The sequence below is a fragment of the Chinchilla lanigera genome, unplaced genomic scaffold (assembly GCF_000276665.1).
Source record: "Chinchilla lanigera isolate Chin_1 unplaced genomic scaffold, ChiLan1.0 scaffold00178, whole genome shotgun sequence".
Lineage (NCBI taxonomy): Eukaryota > Metazoa > Chordata > Mammalia > Rodentia > Chinchillidae > Chinchilla > Chinchilla lanigera.
The window spans coordinates 1174690-1196121 of record NW_004955579.1 but is presented as its reverse complement, the minus strand read 5'-3'; the positions used below and the strand labels follow the sequence as shown (position 1 = coordinate 1196121).

Here is a 21432-nt window from a genome sequence, read left to right as displayed (position 1 = left end):
AGAGAAAACACCTCTATATCAGTCAGTGTGCAGCTAGTTAGCAGGCAGTGCTCCTGCCCTAGGCCATAGTTGTGAGAACCATGAGGTTAAAGGCAGCTGGTGCTGAATGCATAGGGCGAGCCAGGAAATGTTACCACGGTCAGCCCCGTGCGTCTAGAGAGCACCTTCTGCCCAGAGAAGCAGAGGTTTAGAAAAGTGTTGTGACTCATTACTGCCCAGGGGAGTTTTCCTGCTGAGAAGGGACCACAGGGACAGTAATGCCCTTCACACAGCAGGATACCATGGTGGTGTCCTGCTAGGGTGCAGGCAGGACCAGCATAATTAAGAGACCAGCTGAGAGTCAGGGCTGATATCCTCACAGCACCCCTATGCACTCAGGGAATGCATGGGGCTCCCCTGCCCTGCAGGTAACCCTTTGCAGGGTCCCCATGTGGGGAGGCGGGAATCTCATGGCCTTCCTGTTCCCATACTGCACGTGTTTGGTGACCTGGCTCTGCTGTGTGTGATGTTGCTCAGTGGAGACAACTCCCTTGGAAAGATACCTTCTTTCCCAGCACTGATGACCTGAGGAGGGAATGGCCTCCGGAGGTGTCATGAGCCTAACCCACTTGATCTGTTGTGCCTCGTCACCAGGGTTGGCTTTTCTGCATCCCATGTTTAATGTTCCTAGGGCCACCACCCTCTGGTTATCCATAGAACACGGGTAGGCGTGGGTGACCCCTAGCCATGCAGTGTGGAAAGCACATGGAGCTACTGCATGGTCTGCACTCGGTGCTCATGGGAGCGAGCTGGAATTAGTGTTGCTGTACTCTGCCCACATGTCCCAGGCCACTGAACCAGGGCGGCGTGGGTGGGAGAGGAGCGGCCCAGACTGCACTAAGGTTAACAGTATTTAGAATTTAATGCAAATGAAACGACCTCACTGTTCAGTTCTTCTGTGAGCTGTGGCTCGTGGCTCTCAGTTCCCATCGTCCTCTCCGACCTTCCCTCGTCACCCGGCCCGGTGACGGCCTTCCTGCCTCACTCGCTCGGAAAGGTAATCAATCCCATTTCCACACAGAAGCCATCTCCAGGGTCACCCTGATGCCAGAGGATGCTGCTCCTTAGTGCACTCAGTGTTTGTTCTTTTATTGGATCCCACTGATAAGGCCCAGCTGGGCCCATGCAAGCGGGCTGGTGTGAGCCTGTATGTAAGTACCTTTGGCAGGAGCCTGGCACCTACCGGGAGTCAAGGCTTAGCATCTAAGTTTCATTTTCAACCATCCCAGCGGAAAATAATGGGGATGGAGGAGAATCATGTCAGACCCCAGGTCAGCCCTGTTCACACTGACTGTGAATTCAGATCATGTTTCTGTAGGAGGTGTGAGTGGATTCCAGGTTCCCAGGCTAGCCCATTGCCGTGTAGATTCCAGGCTCCCAGGCTGGCCTGCTGCCCTGTAGTAATTTAGCATTTTCACACCAGGAGACCATCCTGAGGGATCTCTAAGAAGGCTTTGACTTGGCTAAGTGACTATTTCTTTAAAGAAAAGGGTCAGCAGGCCCCGTTCTGAGGCCTCTGAATTGTGACTCAAGCTGGGATGGTAGCCAGGGACCTGGGTTGCTCTGCCCTGATCCTTCTGGGCTGGCCCTCCTGGACTCAACAGACTGTCTTAGGAGGTATGGATTCCTACACAGTGACAGGAATCCTTGGCTTCTGTAGGCTCCAGGGAGAGGACTCCATGTCCAGAAGGGACCACCTGCCATTCTAGTCTCCCCATCTGAGCTTCACCTCACTTTTGACCCTGATCTGCTGTTGTGCTTGTAAAGTGGGCAGGACTCAGAGATGCTGAGCAGTCCTGCAGCCATGTCCGTGACCTGTGATCAGGCCTACTGTGTGCAGCCTCGGGAGGCGTGGGCCTTATGCACATATGCACATTCTCTTGTAAGCAGCGAGGGTATGATGCAGCTTCTGAACTAGTCAGGCCTGGCAGGCTTGTGTGCATGCTCACGCTGTCTTCCTGCACAGAGGCTTCTGGGAGCCTCTGATCTGACCTGGTCCTGGGTCATACACAGGGCTGGGTGCAGGGGGTTACTAGCAGGGTGGCTGCACTCACTGCAGAGCAGACCTCCAGTCCTTGTTTCCCTTCCTCTGGCCCCTGTTTCCCTCATGGACCACCCTGCAGCCTGCCAGGGCAAGGCTACAGTGCCAATTCCCTTGAAGAACTGTTTCTCTTCTTAATTAAACATTTCAGAGGCCCTGTAAATACCATAAATGCATATTCCCTAATAATGGATTAGAAAGTCAAAATATTTTAATTTGAAAAAGCGATAAAAATTATGGCACAAAACCCAAAGAGTAATTTCTCTTCCCAATGGCAGTTTCCGCTGAAAACTGAACACTCAGGTGTTTCAGGGGCTGGTGTCTAGAAGAAATGATGCTACTTACCTCACGGTGGGTACATGCTGTCCAGGGTCCCCTCCACTCCATCCATCTCATCAGCCCCTCAGTTTCTTCCCAAGCCTATGGATTTAATTAAATTTCCTGCTCCCTGACAGCAATATTCTGCCTTGGGTATTGTGTGTGAAATTCTTATTGACTTCAAAATTAATTCAGTTCAAGGGAAAAAATGATCTCCACTAAAGCTACAGGCTTGGCTGCGTACAAAGGAGTCAAAAGGCAAAGACAGTGAATGTCCAGAGTCCCCACAACAGGAGAGAGTACGGGGACCCAAGGTCTTCATGGTTTAGGCCCCGACTTATGGGTCCCACAGCCTCCATCAGATTCTGACCTGTCCAGCTAGTTGGGCTCTGTCATCAACTTCCATACCCAGCTGCCCTGGTCTGTGTCCTCCCAAACAAGTTCCCAATTTGGGGCTGCCCAGCATCCCAAGTACAGGAGGTCTCTAGTGCCATGCGCTGGCCCTGGTAAGTGGCACCCACAGTAGGAGCTGGGGGTGGGTGTGGAAAAGAGATTAAGAGCCACCATAGGTGACCTCAGACTGTGCTGGAAGGGGCCGGAGGCCACAGTTGGTGCAAGGTAGAAATCACCCCTCCTGCCAGGCAAGGCTCAGGCCCCATGCACAGCCCACCTAGCCACTAGGCAGGTACTACATTTCTGCCAGTGGGAGCCAAGCCTCATATCCCACCACGAGATACTGACAACTGGGGAGCCTTGGTCTTGGCCATCAAGGCCAAGTGTCAATAGCCAAGTAAGTCTGGAAAACTCCCAGGTCAGACCTAGATACCAGAAAGCCCTTGCCAATGGCTCAGGCTCCTGCTCAACCTCTCCGGAGGTCCTCCCTTCCCGTGTCCTGAGCTGAGGTGTTAGAAAGCACATGTAAACACTCCCCTAGTCTTCAGGGAGCACAATTTTGCTTTGGGGAATTGAAGGGTCACCTTAGACACAGATAAAAGAGCAGAGAGTTGGGAGCCTTGAGTCATGGTCAGTGGGGACAAAGCAGTCGAACCTCTACATCTCCAGCACTGTGAAGCCCCAATCCATTTACCCCTGTGGTCAGGCGGCCCCGGACTCAGCCCTACCAGGTCATGGCACACTGGTGGCCACAGCTGAGCAGGTTCCCTGGGGACGTCTTTTGTATTATGAAGCCTTCGCCTACGCAGTTCTTAAGTAAAAGCACTTCTGCTAAATTTAGCCATGAGCTGTTTGGTATTTCAGCCTTCCTCTGTGTCAAGTGGACACATTTCTTCCATATTATGCCATATTCCTAAAAATATGTACACCATCTCCTCTCAGTGTCCTGGCCACCATAGCCACACTTTCCCTCCAGCTGCTGCTTTGCATCCCCAAGGCTCTTCACCTTGATGGCTCAGCCTCAGAACCAGCCTGACCCCCAACTGCCTGGGGAGCACACACTTTGTCCTGAGGTTGTGAGGAGGCAACCACAGAGATGCTCCTCGCTACTAGCCACAGGGACCGTGTCAAGACAGGGATCATGTTTGGGCTTGTAACTGAGGATGTGCCCATGGCACTCTGCAAGTATAGGAAGGGGTTCTTCAAGTCCAGAAGAGAAGCAGAATGGGAGGAAGCTAAGGAGGTTCTGCAGACGTCCCATGGCCAGGGACAGGTCGTGGGCCTGCAGATTCCCTAAGTCCTGAAAGAATTAGAGCAGACTGTTCTAAAAAAACAAGAGGGGGAAATGCTGGAGTTAGGATCTGTGTGACCTAGGAAGTAAAAGACACAGATTCCTTTGATGAGATGATATCCAGGCAGTCATGGGAAGCCTGAGGACCCACTGTGAATGGCTCTGCAGTTGGAGGTGTGTGGCAGTCAGTACGTAGCTCCATGGCCATGCCCAGGCCCTTCAGAGGAGATCTGTGCTGAGGACCCCAGCTGCCCTGCTGCGAACCATCAGGAGTGGCCATCCTAGCCCATGTGGCCAGGACACTGTGAGAGCTGCCGTATTGTCCACTGGATCATCACTTTTCACATGAGTGAAGCACAGGGCAGAAGTTTAAGGTGCTGGGGATGAAGAAAGTTCAGATGTGCGCTGCTGCCTCCCTGGGCTACAGGTGGTCTGTGAAAGGCCTGGGGACCGGGACAAGGGGGTTCTGACTGCCTGTATCTCCTCATGTCCTGGGATTTGGGGAACAGATAACTGGGGCAGGGGTTGGCAGCCAGTAACAAGGAGCCAGTGGGGATGAAGGAGCTGGGGCCTTTCTGTGTTGTGTCCTCCCTAGTTCCCTTCACGGCAAGCAGGCATTGCTTTTGTGTTTATATACAATCAAATCTTAAGCTTTTCAAAAATAATGCATTTGTATCAAGTTTATTTTTGACCATGGACTTTGTTAGGACACTGGGGAACTCATTTATCACCTGTGCCTCTCTTATCTTTCTGGAAACCTGTCCTGGGGTGAGGTAGTCGCCAGCAGTGCCAGGACCCCATGTGCTGTGGCGCTGGCTTGTGGTCACTGGAGCTGGCTGACCTCTCTCACGTTGCCCTCAGCCCTCAAGGGGTAGTTTGAGAGTGCCTGGGGTTCAGCCCATCTCAGATGGGAATGTGGTGCTGACTGCCCTGCATCAGACCAGGACCACATTATGACAGCTCTTTGTACAGCATTCACATTGTGTTGGGTACTGTGAATGAGCCAGAGATGATGTAAAGGGCATGGGAAGATGCATGCAGGTTCTGTGCAGACACTACAGCTTTATCCTTGGGACCAGTGCACCGTGATTCCTGTGTCCTGAGGGTCCTGGCACCAACCCCAGATACCTAGGGATATCCAGGGATGACGTGGAGACTTCCCTGGCTCCTCCTTTGAACTACAAAAGCAGTTCTAGATGGGAGTAAATCCTCCTTAAATCCCCAGCGCCTCGAAGACACCCTCAAACCTCAGCAGCTGTGATCTTCTTACTAAAGGGTGCTTCTCCTTAATCGTGGTTTGTCCAGAGGAATTTTCCTGGAAGATGACTGTGCAGAGGTGTTGGATCAACAAATCCACCTCCCATGAGGGCGTTTCCCATCTGGACAGAGGGAGAAGCTAGGGAGTTGCTTGTGAAATATACATACTTGTGTTTACCTCTCTCTGGCTCCAGGAGCTGCTAGGATTTTGAAGAGAAATACTTTCTACTTCTTTCCTGCCCCTCACGGGCCCCACCCGACCTGACCACACTTTCCGGGATTGGAGTGAGTCACCCTGGGTGGAGTCTCAGATTCTCTGAGCCCCCTCAGCTCCCTCTGCCAGGAGCGCTGGAGAGGCTGCCCCAGCCCCAACCCTGTATCTGTGAGTTGAGGGAGACAGCTGGGGTTGGCAGCACAGTTGGGGGCCAGGTGGGCGGTCTGACCTGGCACGCAGTCCCTGAGGCTGGGGCTGAGAGCCAAGATGCGAACCTCTCCCTCTTACAGACTCGCCCTGGAGAGAGCAGTCTGCTGTGCGCCACAAGGGTCAGGACGGGGGCTGTGGGGGTGCTGTACACTTACTGCTGTGGGGGTCTTGGTTAAAAGGAGGGTAGACACTTGCACAGAACTGTTTCAAAGAACAGTGATGGGTCGGGATCCAGAAACGCTTTTCACCCTCTTGCTGTGAAGAGAGGTCTGGTATGCAGGCACTCAGCACCATCTCCTCCTCCTGCCCTTCAGTTGGGCCAGCCGTCAGCAGACGCCCACGAGTCCAGGTCTCAGACTTACCTCCGTGGCCCTGGGACTCAACAGGCTGCTGCGAGGCCTTTTGCTTAAAAACGCTCCACCCGCAGGCTCAGCATGTTCATGGAAGCAGGCTAGACAGGTGGGGTGACAAAGAAGATCAGGGACTTGTGTGTTCATTTCCAGCAAGACTGACTGTGGCCCAGGCCAGGGGGCAGCACCCGCCAGAGTCTGTTCTCTCTCCTGGCAAGGCAGCCTGGCACACCCGTTAGGTGAAGACAGGGACAGCCAGGCAAGCTGCAGGTGTCCCACCCAGGGTTTTCTTGTCATGCTGGTCCCTGGATCACCCCACACAGAACCAGGGAGGGTCCCGCTGGCCCCCACCCTCACTGCCAATGCTATGTGAAGAGTGTGTGCAGGGTAAGGGGTTCCTTGGGCTACTTTGTGAACCTGCCATATGCAAAGGAAGCTTGAGAGGCTGCTTGTGAGAGGGAGGAGGACTTGGTAGACAGCCTTTAACACCCTTTTCATTGTCAAAATGCTTATCACAGTCCCCATCAGTTAGCAGAGGATTTGAACCTACCATTTTAAGATGCTAACCCCCAGAGCACTCTTTGAATGAAGACTGTTACCAGTACAAGAAGTCAGTAGTACTTCTTGGATATCCAATAGATGTCCATGATATTTGCCAGTGAGGAAACCTGAAACCAGTCAACAAATGGTTTCTAACATGTGCTTCTCCAAGGATTTCTCCACAGGAGGGAGAGAGACAGGAACCCATCCTGCCACCTTAAAACTGCCCAGTAATAAGAAAGCTGAGATTGTAAAAGCCTCTTTACTGAGGCTCTACCCAACTGTGCCCTATTAGAAGAACTTACGTAAATTCCTACATTCCGTAAAATTAGAATGCACAATAAGGGCAGGTGAATTCTGGAGGGAACGTGTGAGGGAAACGCATAGTTACTTCTCTTTTGTTTACAAAAGCGTCCTTTACCAAACCGCCTTGAGGTATAAATGTCTTGGGGTTCTGTAAATGTGGAAAACAAAGCATCAAACCCCATCAGGGCTTCAAACAAAAAACTGATGGCAGTCCCAATCAGCCTCCTCCACCACTCGGCCCCGCGTGGTTCATTCTTGCTCCCCCGGTCCCTGGCAGTGGTCTTCTCACTCCGTCCAGTTCTGTGGTGTTCAGGAATCTATTGCCCTGTCCAGTGATACCACCCTGATGCTCTCAGAGACCTACACTGTCAAGCATTCTTTGTGTCCTCTGCGATTTTAGCTGCTTGGGAAAACTTTCAGGAAAGCGTTAGAGTAAGATAAAAACTGGATGACCAAAGAATTAAAAATAGCTACGGCTAAAGATTTTATTAATAACATTCTAAGATAATAACTACAATTGTGACCAGCAACATTGTAAAGGAAATATCAGATTTCCAGGAATTTCTTCCATTTCTGGCATATTTACATTAGTAACGTTTAACAAATATAACATGAAGATCAGCCCCACCTCTAGGGCTCATTTCTTCTTTTGCAGTAAGCCTAATTAGCTTAACACCTCTCTGTTTTATAAGGAGAGAGAATAAATTCTTTTGAGGTTTCTAAGCCCTCTGGAAAATTCCAAATTAGTTTAAAAGTTTTTAAAAGGGCCTCACTTAGAATTAATTCAGAGTTTTTAACAACATCAAAAAATGTAAAACATTCAATTGCTTAGGATCACAGGCAGTTATCCCACCCTACAGTGACAAAACTTTAAAGGCAAATACAGGAAGTCACGTAGTTGCCACCAGAAAAAGAAAAAAACTGGCTCATTAGTAGGCTTAAATAATCAAAACCCTGACAAAAACAACATGGGGTACAGGAAATGATTTTGATAAAACACAGAATTTTTACTTCTTACTCAGACTACTCAAAGGACCAAGGAAAACTTTTCAAAATCTCTTGTCAGGAGCAGACCAAAACTCTGTCCTATGAACAGAGAGAACAAATCATGCTTTTGCATTAATGTATTTTTTACATTAATGCTCATTTTAAAGCCATAAGAACTCCGTTTTAGCCAGCTTGACCACACAGGAGCATCTCGCTCTTTCTCGCCAGCTGTCTGTGTGGACTCTCGAGCTGTCACACGGGCCTTCCACGGACCACAAATCCACAAATGCAGCGCTTCAGTGGGGCACAGGACAATGGGACAGGCCAGGTCTCTTCAGCCTCTGTCCAAAAAGAGATAAACTTACGTTTAGCAGCTAGTGTTTTGGTATTTTATCTTATTTGGATTTACACTGTTTATTCCATTTGTTTTTCATTTTTATTGCCAAAAATTGACTATGAACAAAAATTGAATGTTGATGTTATATGCTGTGCTAACAACATTGAAAGTAGAAACTTTTTTGAACTAAACTAACAGTGTTCTTATTTACCCAGGATTACTCAAGGCACAGAAATGTGAGAAGCATTTGTTAATTCCTGTTTTCCTGAGAGTTTTAGGAATACTTAATTTATATAAGTGTCTTTTCTTCTCTAAGCTAATTAAATAGAACTCTGTTACAAATAAATTTTGGCAATACCATACAAAGGTGGAAAGTATCATATATACTTAACATTGTGCATACAGAGATATGATAGCTTTCACTGTGGCCCATGTGACAGGCACAGTATATAACCCCCCACTTTACAGTGGTGCCTAGGTTCAGGAAATCAATTCTTTCCGCAATCCTGGTCGTGGACCCAACTGGACAAGAACCAAATCAAATTTCTCCATAAAGTCAACATTGAACCTAATCACTGAGTTTGATTTGGTTCTTGTCCAGCTCAGTTTGTGACTGTAACTGTGGAAAGAATCAAGTTTGTGAACCGAGGTACCACTGTATAAGGAATATCTAGGCCCATCCTGTCATCTACTCCCATGGCTCCGGTGCTGTACCAGAGCCTCCCACCTGCACATTGTCAGGGTTCCTTTGATCCGTTGTTTCTTTGAAGCTTTTCTTTTGCTGTCTCTGAGAGAGATTCAGGACCTCCCCTTGGTGGACACTGTGTCAAAACTGAGGGCTCCAAGCAGTTGCAAGTTATCCTATTTGAAACTCACTCATTTTTCCAGAAAGGCACAAGATCCTGGTCCACAGTGACTATTAGGCTAGCTAGGACTCAACTCTTAGTCCTCTAAGACACTAGCTGTGAGGGTCCTGCCTCTCAATGGTCTATCAGAACATGGGGGATGAATGCTTCTCCCACCTCTGGATGTCAGGTAGCTACCAGAGGCTGGACAGAAGCCACAGGAGCAGAGAGAAAGCTTCACCCACAATCCCAGCGGCTCAGAACCTCTGTGGGTTTGGCAGAGTTTGGTGGGGGCTGATTCCTAAACAGTGAAGGTCGGTCCTAGACCCAGCTTTACTATTTTTTAATGGGTTAGAGATCAAGAGGATCTGCCGAGGGCCCGTGTGGAAGTAAATGTTTACCACTGTAGCCTGGATTCATCAAAGCTTCTTCTCTAGAAGTGGAGCTACCAGAGAGCACCTGAAAGCTGTAGAAGCTCCTGTCCGTGGCGTGCCTTCTCACAGCGCCTCAGGTGTTGTGCGTACCTGAATGTGTACAGAATAGGGAGAATTGTGAACTGTAGTTTTCCCTACACATCTTAATCTTTTTATTGTTGTTGGTTTAAGAAAAACAAGTTCTTCTAGAAATCTTATGTAAGAGATACTTTTCCTAGTCCAGTCAAGCTGCTGTAACAAAATACGCCTGAATGACACTATCCTCCAGAGATTTGAGGGCTGCGTGCAGCAGTTCTGAAAATGTTCTGAAAATGTCTCTGTATGTGTTCATCACCCTGGAATAAAACTGAGTTGGACTTATACTACACTAAAAATAATTAGAATCCAGAAAGACTTTCCTGCCTGACAGTGAGCTGGTTATCATATAATCAGTGGGGCAGAGGGCTATCTGCAGCCACCATACTCCTTCACATAAAAAGAGTGGGTAACGCCATGGCTGGCTTCAGGTGTCTGCTCATTTCCTGAGCGGCCTTGGCATTCAGCTATGCGTAATGCTCGGTGAACGAAGGGCTTCCCAATGAGTGGCTGAAGGTAGATTTATAGTTATGTCCTTCAAGTATTAAAAGAATTGGCTGTGCTGGGGTCTGCCTCCTGGGCGAGATTCATTCCTTGCAGTTCTGGAGGCTGAAAATCTAGAACCAGGGTGCTGGCTGACTCCATGTCTTCCTCACAGACAGCTGTCTACTCAGCCCTTCCTGCGCGGCAATAGGCAAGGATCCCTCCGGGCCACCCTCATGAGGGCCCTCGTCTGACCTCAGACAGACACCTCCCAAAGGCCACCCCTAACGCCGCCACTGCAGGGGTCAGGGCTCAGCATTCGAGTATGGGGACTCATCTTCAGACCGTAGCACCCACCCGCACCGTGTCTAATGTATTTTCAATTATCACCAATTTCACAAACCAAAAGACATATCTTAGTATCTTATTATATTTGGCTGATTAGTAGTGAGGCTGAAAGGATTTTGTGCTTTACTGTTAATTTATTTTTTGTTTAGTTTTGGTTTGTTTCTTTTCCCTGTTTTCCCATGGGAATGTTCTCCTCTCTCATTCATCATGAGAGTGTTTTATCCACTAAGAGCACTACCCTTCTTTCTCTTGCACATACTTCCCCACCTTGGTTTTCAAAGTTTGCTTAAGATATATTTGGTAGTGCAAAGAAAAATCCATTTGCTTTCTGTTTTATGAATTCTTCCTTCGCAGGGCCTTCTTTAAAAGCAGATACCCATACACTAATATTTTTTCCTCATATTTTATAAAATTTCTACGTTAACCGTCTAACACTTGGAATGTATTTGTAGTAACTCTGGCAAAGAAGGACTGATTTTTTCATAGGAAACTGATCAGATATCCCAGGGTACCGCAGCCTCCTGCTCTTCCTCTGGAAACCACTGTGTGGTGCAGCCAAGCCCAGACCCGCTCGTCCGTCCCAAGGCCGCACTGAGCTGTCCTAGCTGCCTCTCATCCCAGCTGGGAGTTCCTGCCTGTCTGAGGTGTTCATTCCACCAAATAAACCCCGGGGTTTCTACCCTTCCGCCCCAAGCCCTTAACCCAGTGATGATGAACCTTTTAGAGCTTTCACTGATACAAACAGCCCACTGTGGCACGTGTACCAGAGGTTCACCACTACTGCCTTAAAGCCTGTCACTTAGCGGTATTGATGAGAATCTTACCTGTGTGCAGAAGGAAAAGTCTCGTCCTGACAGCTGAGCCTTTTCACGCAAGAAACCTGGTCTATCTCAGGGACGAGCTTCAGTTTCCTCACTTGAGGTTCAACTTTTTTTTTTAAATTGAATGTTTTTAAAGTTTACTCCTAAATATGTTTCTGTCTGTGGTTTAAATGAACCCTGGCTAAGCCTACTTGGTAGCTGAATCATTTTTGCTGCCTTTTCTTTTCTAGGTGTGTACCTGCCCATCTGCAAGCTGCAGTTTTGTTTATTCTTTGCCAGTGTGTAAAGAGCTGTTATTCTTTATGTTTCATTTTGTGGGTAAAGATTTGGAAAGCGTTTTCTGGTAGAAGCGGCAGTATACATCCCTGACTCTGAAGGAGAAATCTCAGGGCAGGCTCTGCATGCAGTGTCAGGAGTCTTTGCACACATGCCTGTGGGCATTTTTTCCTGAAGGAAGTTCCAAGCTGTCCTTAGATAATCATATAGCCCCAGAAGGCTTGAGCATCACTAGGGACTTGTCCTCCAGCGGCACTGCCTTACCTTGAAGTCCTTGTGCAGATTGTGGAGTCCTAGGAAATTATAACTGGGGCCACCTGAAGAGGTGGGCAAGGATGGCCCAGGGTCTATTGAGTCAGCATTGTCTCCTTGACACAAAGATGTTGCATAATCGTAGACATGTGTCACCTCTGCACATTGGGAAGATCCACTTGATTCAGGTGTGTATATGTGGTTATATTTTTTAAAGCAGTTCTCACTTGATTTTTTTGTATCCAATATTTTACTTGAGATTTTTTTCTTCTGCATTAAAAGTGATATTGGCCCCAGTTTTTTATTTGCCTTAGAATATTTATTGTCTACTTTTGACAGCAGACTTATTCTACTTCATAAATAAAATGTCATGCATTTCCTTTATTTGTTGTTTTGTTCTGGAACAATTTTTATATCCCAGGGATAATTTGTTCCTTAGAAGATTGAAAGAGCCCACCTGGGTTCAGTAACAGTGTTACACATTGTATTTCACCAAGTTTTAAAAATGTCTTCTCCCTCATTGGTACTTGGGGGCTTTCTTTAAATCTGTCTTGGCATAATTTTCAGCCCAGAATATTACTCGTTTCTTTAAAGTTTTGAGTTTAGCACTTTATTATGCACCACGCCCTTTAATTAAAATGTGTGAATATGAATAAACACTTTACTGATTCCTCTGCTATTTTTCTTGTTTTGGTATTTCATAAGCATACCTACCTACTATATTAACCTACACACATATGAACCTTTCTCACAGATGCATGTTAATCTGACAATTTTCTAGTTTACCCACCTTAGTAGCTATCTGTGCAGCCTTGCTATGTGCCAGCTCTGTTCAGAAAGTTCCTGATTTACCCCAGTAAACTCAAGCAAGCCCGTGTCCTCATGGAGCTCATCACCAAGAAGGAATGCTTTTGTGTTCGTTACCTCATCATTGTTATTCCCTTCTTCATGCTTTATTTGGCTTGTTTTGTAATTTTATGACTTTTTGTCATAATATTTAATTTTCTTATTTATTAATAGCATTTAAGGCTTTATCATGTTTTTGATAATAGTTTTGAAACAGATAGTAATGTTAAAGTTTTCTTCATTTTTCAGATTTTTTAAATTTAAATTTTATTTTTGAGTTTAGACAGAAGCAGGTTGACTGTCAAGTTTTAACTATTCTCCCACTTTGCACTGTATGTATCGTACTCCTCCTGCTTTAAGGACTCAGTGCTTAGTCTCTGGCTGCTTGTGGCTGTTCTGCCCACCCCCTTCCTCTTGCAGCTGCTCACTTACAACAAGGGGGTGTCATCGAGTTTTGGGGTACCGTACATGTTATCGACTAACATCTACTGGAAGACTTGGTCATGACAGCCTTTCTTCTTTTGCCTTTGTATCTAAGTTAAAGAGAAGACCTTTCTCATCTGTTTAGCAATATTTCAGGGTTTGGTTCCTACCTGCGAGTTTCCTGTGTATAGGAGGAGCCTGGCTCATCCTGAGGTGGGGGGCATGGTCTGAGCACGGCCTCACTGAGGCCCGAAGATGGTGTCCTGGGTCTCCAGGAATGAAGGGTGCCTAGGGGCCCTGGGAACCCACCTTTTGTCAGAAGGCCTGAGGCTGAAGACTTAGCCAGCCCCAGAGGCCAAGAGACCCCCTGGAGTGCAGCATCAGCCCCCTGTGAGGCTCAGCTCCCTTCTGGCTCTAGACTCCCTGCAGTGCAGTGTCCAGTATCCCCAGGAAGCTCACCGGGCGTTGGCCTGGCTCCTCCTCCATTCCCCACTGGAGACTGAATCCCTGTCTCTGCTGGCCAGAAGGCTTGGAGACTGCTCCCTCTACTTCCTCCTGCAGAGATTACTGTCCGCTGTGATTCATCTTGTTCTCTTGAAAGCTGGCTCAGGAAAGACTTCTGTCCACTCAGGGTGTGTTTAGCAGTGTGTGGTGGCTCCTTGGGTTCTGCATTCTGCTGAACTAGAGGCCTCCCCAGCCCTGTGCTGGGCTCAGGTCTGAAGCTCATTCTGTAAAGTTCTGATGGGGTGGTTGGAAGTATCCAAATGAAGTCTTTTTAAATGCCTGACACCAGGATGTGTATCTGAGCTTTTTATCCCTGTGATCAAACACCTGATGTACACAGCTACAGGAGGATTTACTGCCTCTCATGGTTTCAGAGGTTTCAGTCCCTGCTGGGCTGGCTCCAAAGCACAACCACTGCAGAAGGACCTCAAAAGGAGAGCTGCTCAGCCTGCGGCAGCCAGGAAGCACACAGTAGGAGAAGACCAGAGACACCAGTGTCAAGAATATCCCTTCCAGAATAAGCCCCCAGCGACCAGCTGCCTCCCCCAGCCTTACCTCCAAACAGTGTACTCAACTATGACCTCATCACTTGATTCATCTCTTGGTAAAGTTAGCATCCCCATGACCTGATCACCTTGCAGATGTCCCACTTCGAAACATGAGTCTTTTGAGGCACATTTTTGAGCCAAACCATAACAATATGTACACTCTAAGCCAGCTTTGAGAAACTAATATTTGAAATGTGGATGTTCCTATCTTTTTAATGGACACAAAGACACAAATTTTAACTCATACCTATATCAATTTCTAGCTCATGTGTCCTGGGATAGTCCTCAGAATAAAGTTCTTGTGGTGAAGATGAGCCTGTGGCTTGGCTTATCAGGCATCACTGTACTTCCCAGAACACCTTGCAATGTCTAGATTGAGTTAAGCTCACTGTAATGTATTGTACAGAGAGAATCAAATTAACTAGTGATACCAAACACATTCAGCAAGAAATACAAATCTCACATACAAAATTCTGAGTAAAAAGAACTCTCCCTACAAACAGCCAGGGATTTTCCTCCTGGGGAAGGATACTGTTCCTCAGCTGGCTGAGGCCAGACAGGGTTGCCCCAGGACACCAAAGCCTCCCCCGGGAGGAGGTCTCTCTTCCTGCAGAAGTGGTGAAATGCATCGTTTCCAGCAGCTGATGGTTTAGGAAAGTGAGCCTTGGGCTTGGGATGGATGGCTTTGCTGTTACACTAAACATTTACCATTTCCCTGACACATTTTAATCACTTCTAGGACCTTAAGGGGAAAAAAAAAGAAAAGATGGGGCCTACATTTTAAAAGGCCTAGTTTGACCCTCCTCTCCTCAGTTTCACATGAGCCTTTTGCAGGACTGTGGGTGGGACAGCTGCACATCCAAAAGCAGACCACCAGATGCTCCTTGTTTTCAGGACACACCACTGATTTCAGTGTTTTGTTTTGTGAACCTGTGCTATTTACTTCTCCCCTGAGGTGGGCACCCAGAAGTCTGAGCCTGCTTAGTGGGCATCCGTGGTGGACTGGCTGCACCTGGGAACCTGACCTCCAGAAACTGTCTTTTGCCTCCTCCTTGGCTCCAGCAGGACCTTAGATCTACAGAAAGAACTTTAAGGCCTTGCAGTTGTTTCCATCCAAAATCAGCACTAGAATTAACTACTGAAGTCACAGCTGTGGGACTGTGTCCTTTCTTACCAAGATGCACATTTCCTGCTGGACTGCTTTCTTTCCAGTATGAAATCATGCATTTTTAGAACCCTGTAGTGATCAGGGCCATTGTCCCTTCTTGAGATTTAAACACTGAGTTGTGCATTTCCTTGTTGAAAGGACAGCAAAAGGGTTGAGGTAGGAAGATGAGCATGACTGCAGTGTCAAGATGGTGTGGCCCTTCCCCTACATTGAGTCTTTTCAGCAGAAAGACCAGTGTGTCTGAGCAGGGCTCGCTTTGTGCAGTGAGGGGATCTGTACCCCTGTGGTGGCTGTGGTTGTGTATGTGTGATCCCCACACCCTGCTCTGGGAATAAACCTGGCCTCGTACAACCAGGTGGAGGTGGCAACCTTCAGGAGTCTGCAGAGTGTCTGCTGGCTGCTCCCGCAAGTGGGGTGGAAGTTCCATAACACACATATAACTGGTAGCTAACGGCCCAAGGGTAGATAAATGCAGATAGTTATCACTGAGTGCTGGTGGCAATGGGCCTCCTCCTGGGATGGAAATCCTTTCGATCTGCCTTATCCAGGGTGAGGCTGTTAGCCACATGGGGTGTGCAGCATGGAAATGTGGTCAGTACAACCAAATAACTGGGGTTTAGGCTCTCTTTAATTTTTATTACTTTAAAGAGCAATATACGGCAGGAGGCATTTTGGAAAGTGCCAGTGTTCCCTATAATGGGTTGTGGTTGACCACTGAGGTTTAACAAGGCGGGAAAAAATTCCATCTAATGTTTCACTAGTACATTCATTTGCTGGATCAAACATGGGCTCTCCCTGATTACCTGCTCTGAGGGGTTGCACTGGTCAATTTGATTTCCTCGTGAAACATCAGCCTGAAGCCCAGCCCCAGGTAGGGTGAGTGCGGGAGGACGTCCCTGGGAATGTCCCTTGGTGCTGTGGTCCCTGTCAGGTTGTGAAGGAAGATGTGGAGAGTGGTGCAGGAAAGGGATGCTGAGATGTTGCCCACCTGCCTGTGCTGCGTGGCGTCGAGCCCTCTAGGCTAGATGGAATCCGGGGTCTTGAAGGAAAGCCTTCTCCCTGTCCCTGTCCCTGTGCCTGTCCCTGTCCCTGTCCCGTCTGTGCGCATTAGCCTGGATGGCCGCTTCACAGGAGGGACCTGCTCTTTCAGAAGAGCCCAGACCTCACAGCTCTGTGCTCGTGTCTTCATTTGTTCTGAAGCAGTGCACCAGTGCTGGCGGGGCACCACGCTGGCCCAGGTGCTGTGCAGTGGACAGTTGTGGTTGCAACAAGCAATGACAGGTGGCCTGGAGACACCAGAGGAAGCGGGTGTCCTGTGGCAGAGGCCCTGAATAAGTCAGTAGGGTGAGGTGGTGCAGGGTGAGGTGGGCTTCAGGGAGGAACACAGGGGTGGAGGACTTGAACAGGAGTAACGGCTTCAGAGTGGGAAGAGCAGAGCTAGTCAGGTTTTTCCTCCTCATTCTTAGCTGCCTCTCTTTCTTCTGATTTCTGTTGAAATTTTTCCTGGTCAGTCTGATGCTCTTTTCTGTGTGGATTGGAATTCATCAAAAATGTCTTTCCTGCCCCTTACCCTCTGGGTGCATACAGCTCCTCGCCAGTTCCTCACCAGGATCCACTGGCTCCATTTTCTGTCTGACCCCGTAGTTTGCTGGGAAGCCCTGTCGGCCCTGCCTTCAAGCCAGGGCCATTAGGCGCTCACTTCCTTTTCCTCTGTTCCCATGGTGTCTAGCTGGAACATGCACTCAGCACCAGGAAGACCCACACCCATTTGCCAGCCCTTGTTCGTCCATCCAGCCCAGCAGCCCGAGGCACTGACGGATCACATTGTCTTGTGAACTCCACTGCTGTGGGTCCCATTCTCACAGCTGCACATGCCATAACCTGCCCCCTCCCTGTCAGTATCAATGGGCCTCGTCACCACAGGGCCTTTGCAGTGGCCATTCCTTCTGTCTGGCTGCTCTCTGTTCACCCCAAGGTAGATCCCAACCACACGTCTCATGAGTGTAGCTCACTTCTGCTGACTGCAGCCAGCCTGGATCTTGTGCCGTGTGCACTTCTCCAATAACCACCTCGTACCCTGCGGCTCATCCAGCAGTTCTAGGATGGTTTTTGTTCTCCTCCTCCCAAAGCATAATATCCCTGAGGCAGCTGTTCTTGTCTGTTTGCTTCAGCCCCAGGAGGCATGTGGTAAACACGTGAAAGAAGCGCAAGGCGCACGGCTGTGTGCTGGCACTGTAGCTGACCGCCTGTCCCTCTCGCCAGGTTTTAGGCTGCGTCCATTTCCTTATGATGGATGGTTTGTCCTTGTGCAGATGGCTTGTCCAGACCTCACACTACTACCTCAGAGTAGAGTCCAGGAAGCAGTCGTTGACTTAATGGTGGTGACGTTCTGGGCTTCTGGCACATTTTTCTGGGAGTTGGTGACTTCTTGGACTCTGAACAGTGCAGTGAGCTCGCCCCCTGTCACCAGCACTGATACCAGTGTTTAAGCTTTTGTTAAATTGGTAAAGGAAACTGCTGTTGTTGAAATTATTTCTCTTGTCCTCTTGTGTACAGTAGATCTCTATCCCCATACAGGGAGGCCGCAGCAGAGGCCCTCAGCGGCCCACAGTCAGGCCCTCAGCGGGCAGGACATGTGCAAGAAAGTGATTTGCTTCTGTGACTAGGATTGTCACTAATCTCTTCTGTACCTGCTGATTTTGTGAAGATTGAAAGTATTGAGCCATGAAGCTGCCAACCGAAGAAATGCTGGATGATAAAAAACCCCAAGGCCACTCTGAGTACCTTGCTGAGACCTGGAAAATCACAGGGTTCTTAGTGTGCTCAGATATACGGTCCAGAAAGTGTCGCCTGTAAGTGGCTATGTTCACGCTGCATGGCTCAGCAGCCCTCATCCCGCTGAGTACAGCTCACCTCTGTGCCTTTGTGGGCCCTGATGATGGTAGATCTGGTCACCCAAAAATCATTCCTGGTGGGTGGTATGAAAGGGTATGTCTTCAAAGGGTGATGATCCTTTGGGCTCAGGATGGAGGTGGAAGTATGAAATGATCCTGTCTCCTACCCTCAGAATATCAGCACCACATGGCCGGACCTCAGAACATCCTGCTGTTCTTTGCAGATCACCAACAGCTTACAGATCCGTTATTCTTTCTTTGTAGATCACATTTTATACGCTGGTGAAGGCCATTTACACCCTGGGCTACAGTGTCTCTCTGATGTCTCTTGCAACCGGAAGTATAATTCTTTGCCTCTTCAGGTAAGGAGGAGAAATGAGCAATTCTGCAGAAAGTACAAGCCAAGCAAGGTTTCTGTGTAGGTTTTGGCACCACAGAGAAGGAGACGGGGACTCCCAGCCTGGAGCTGCTGTGTGTCAAGACTTTGAAGCATGTGAGTATGGAACATGCATTTAGAGTCTGCATTTCCAGTGTGGAGAGATGATATGATGCTGACCTTGGGTAAAATCCACTCAAGCTATCAGTTATTAAATCTCTAGGCATCACACAAATGCATGAAAATACAAGAGCAATGTGGCCTTCCCTTGCCACTTGGAAAGTCTCAAGTACCCTACTGAGAGAGGCTACTGCAGTCTCAGTAGCTGCATGATCTTGGACAACTGACCCAACCCCTCCGTGCTACTGCAGAGTATAGAGGCAGCGCAGTCACATCAGAGGTTGCTGTAGGACAGTGTTGGTGGATCAACAGGGCTTAGACTGTATAAGACTGTGACCAGGGCCCTGTAGTCTGCCAGTTCTTTCTTAATGTTTTTCTAAGCACCCACTGTCAGTCCTCTTGGGACTTGCCTTATGGTTCAGCTGTGATCTGTTTCACTTTCATCTGAAAACAATGTAAATTCTGCAGTTGTCAATTTACATCCCAGTTTTAACTGCTTATTCTAAAAGTAAATATATTAAATCTCCAGCTCCAATTATGAGTTTGTCCATTCCATTTTTTATTTCTTTCACTGTTTGCTCTATGTTTTTAGGTTGTGTTTTTAGGAGTTGTCTTGGTTACTTTTCTCTCGTTGCTGGGACAACATACCTGACACCCAAAATTAAGGAAGGAAAGGTTTATTTCGCTTACAGTTTGTGGAGGTTTCAGTCCATATTTGCCAGATTACAAGGCAGAGTGGCACATGGCAGAGAGCTACAGCTGATGGCGGCAGAACGCAGCAAAGCAACAAGCACAAAAGCCAGGAATGGCCTCAAGCACCCTTTTCCTCTCCCTTACATATGCAAACTATCCACCCCAGGGTGGGTGTAGCTCTCACACCCATAATCAATCAAACTCTAAAAGCCTGCCCCATGGCCACATGAGGCTTTGGGGGGACATGCAGACACAAACCATAACAGGAGTATACCGACTTAAACTGACCTTGTTTGGAAGGCAGATATGCTCACCACTATACCACCAGTGCTAAACTGACCATCTTTAATAATGCCCATTGCCTTAAAAGTCTCCTTTTCTGCTGTATAGTTATATTTACTGTCTTGTTTTGTGTTTGAAACATATATTGTGGTCTATGCTTTTATTTTCAACTTTATATTTTATTAATTTGGGTATCTTATATTCATCAACTGGAATTTGCTTGTTATCTCCAGCCTGACATTCTTTATTTTAAAATGCTGTATTTTTACAACCACATAGTCTACCTATTGACAATGCTGAGTTTTAATCTAGTTTCTATGTCTTTGCTTTCTAGTTGTCTCAGTTGTTCTCTGTTACTTTTGCACTCGCTTCTTGTTGCTTTTGAGTTGGTCAAGTGTTTCGTTTTGTTTTAGTTTTCCCGTCACACTTTTAGCTATGTAATCCTGGTTTTATTCCTCTAGTTATCACTTCCATTCACTACACACATAGCAGCCTCCAGACTACTTTTACCACTTTCCGATTTCAAGAACGTTGCACCATTTTAATTCCATTTACCCTCTCGTGTCTGTTGTGTTTTTGCATGTATTTTGACTGTGTGTGTGTATGTCAGGTCCCACAGGCATTGCTGTTGGGCTTGTTTAAGTTGCTGTTCATCAGGGTGCCCACAGGTTTACCTCTGGAGCTCCCTCTTCCTGCTCTCCCGTCTCCATCCTGAATCTTCATCCTGCTGCATGAAGACCCCCATAGCATTACAGAATTCTCATGAGTTTTGATTGGCTAGAATTGTCTTAATTTTGCCCTTCTTTTTTGAGGTTACTTTTGAAAGTACCAAATCCTTACTTAGATTTATTTTTTCTTATCACACTGAGGACGTACGTCATTGCATTTTTGTCAAGTCAGCTGCCAAGCTCACTATTGTTCCTTGTGATAGTGTCTTTTTTCTCTTGGTGATGGGAAGATTTTTTTTCTCTGTCTTTGGTTTTCAGCAGCTAAATGCTCAGGAGATTTAATGTGGCCTTCTCTGCATTTGTTTTTTTATGGTGTTTATGAAGTTTCATTGGTTTATTTTTTGTCAGTTTCAAAAAAATTCTTATATTCCCTAGGATGTTGCTTCTACCCTATTCCCTCTTTCTGAGACCCCATTTTCATCATGTTCACTGTTTTTACCATTTTTCCTATGTTTTGTTATTTTTCTATCTTTTCCATGTTTTAGTGTCTATCGTAACTTAATATGTCCTACAGATCCAACTCATAAAGTTTTCACTTGCTGTGTCTAATATACTATTAGTCCCATATATCTAACTCAACTTCAGCAAATTTTAAGTTTCAGATTTTTTATTTGATTGTTTAAAATCAAATCGATTCTCTACACCAAGGTGTAAAAGGCATAGGAAAACCATAGAAACCTTCTTCATGTGTGGAAAGAAAAATTCAGCAAGCATCTAATGAGCATCTACTCTCTCAGCTACAGAAAGGAGCAGGGAAGTGGGAATAAGGTGGCTATGAACAGTGTCAGATGTAGTCTGTGTCCCCAGAGTCAGTGTAAATTGAGATTAAGCCTTCTTCAAGGCAGAATTTGTGTGATACAACAGTTATAAGTTAAACTTCCTGAATACTTTTTGAATACTTACATAAAGTTAAACTCAAAAGATCTGACACTGACATTTGGTGGTTCTTGGAGATGAACTAGAATCCCAAGAGAAATTTTACTGGAAGTGAAGGCCAGGCAGCAGACCAAATAAATTAACTGCCCTATACAGT

General features: G+C 47.2%; 1 protein-coding gene across 1 annotated transcript in view; it reads left to right on the top strand.

Moving 5' to 3' along the window:
- Vipr2 (vasoactive intestinal peptide receptor 2) overlaps positions 1-21432 on the top strand; it is a 52092-nt gene that overhangs the window by 16590 nt on the left and 14070 nt on the right. The window contains exon 6 of the mRNA XM_013509665.1: positions 18465-18562. Within this exon, the coding sequence (XP_013365119.1) occupies positions 18465-18562 (98 nt within the window). The remainder of the gene's footprint in view (positions 1-18464; positions 18563-21432) is intronic.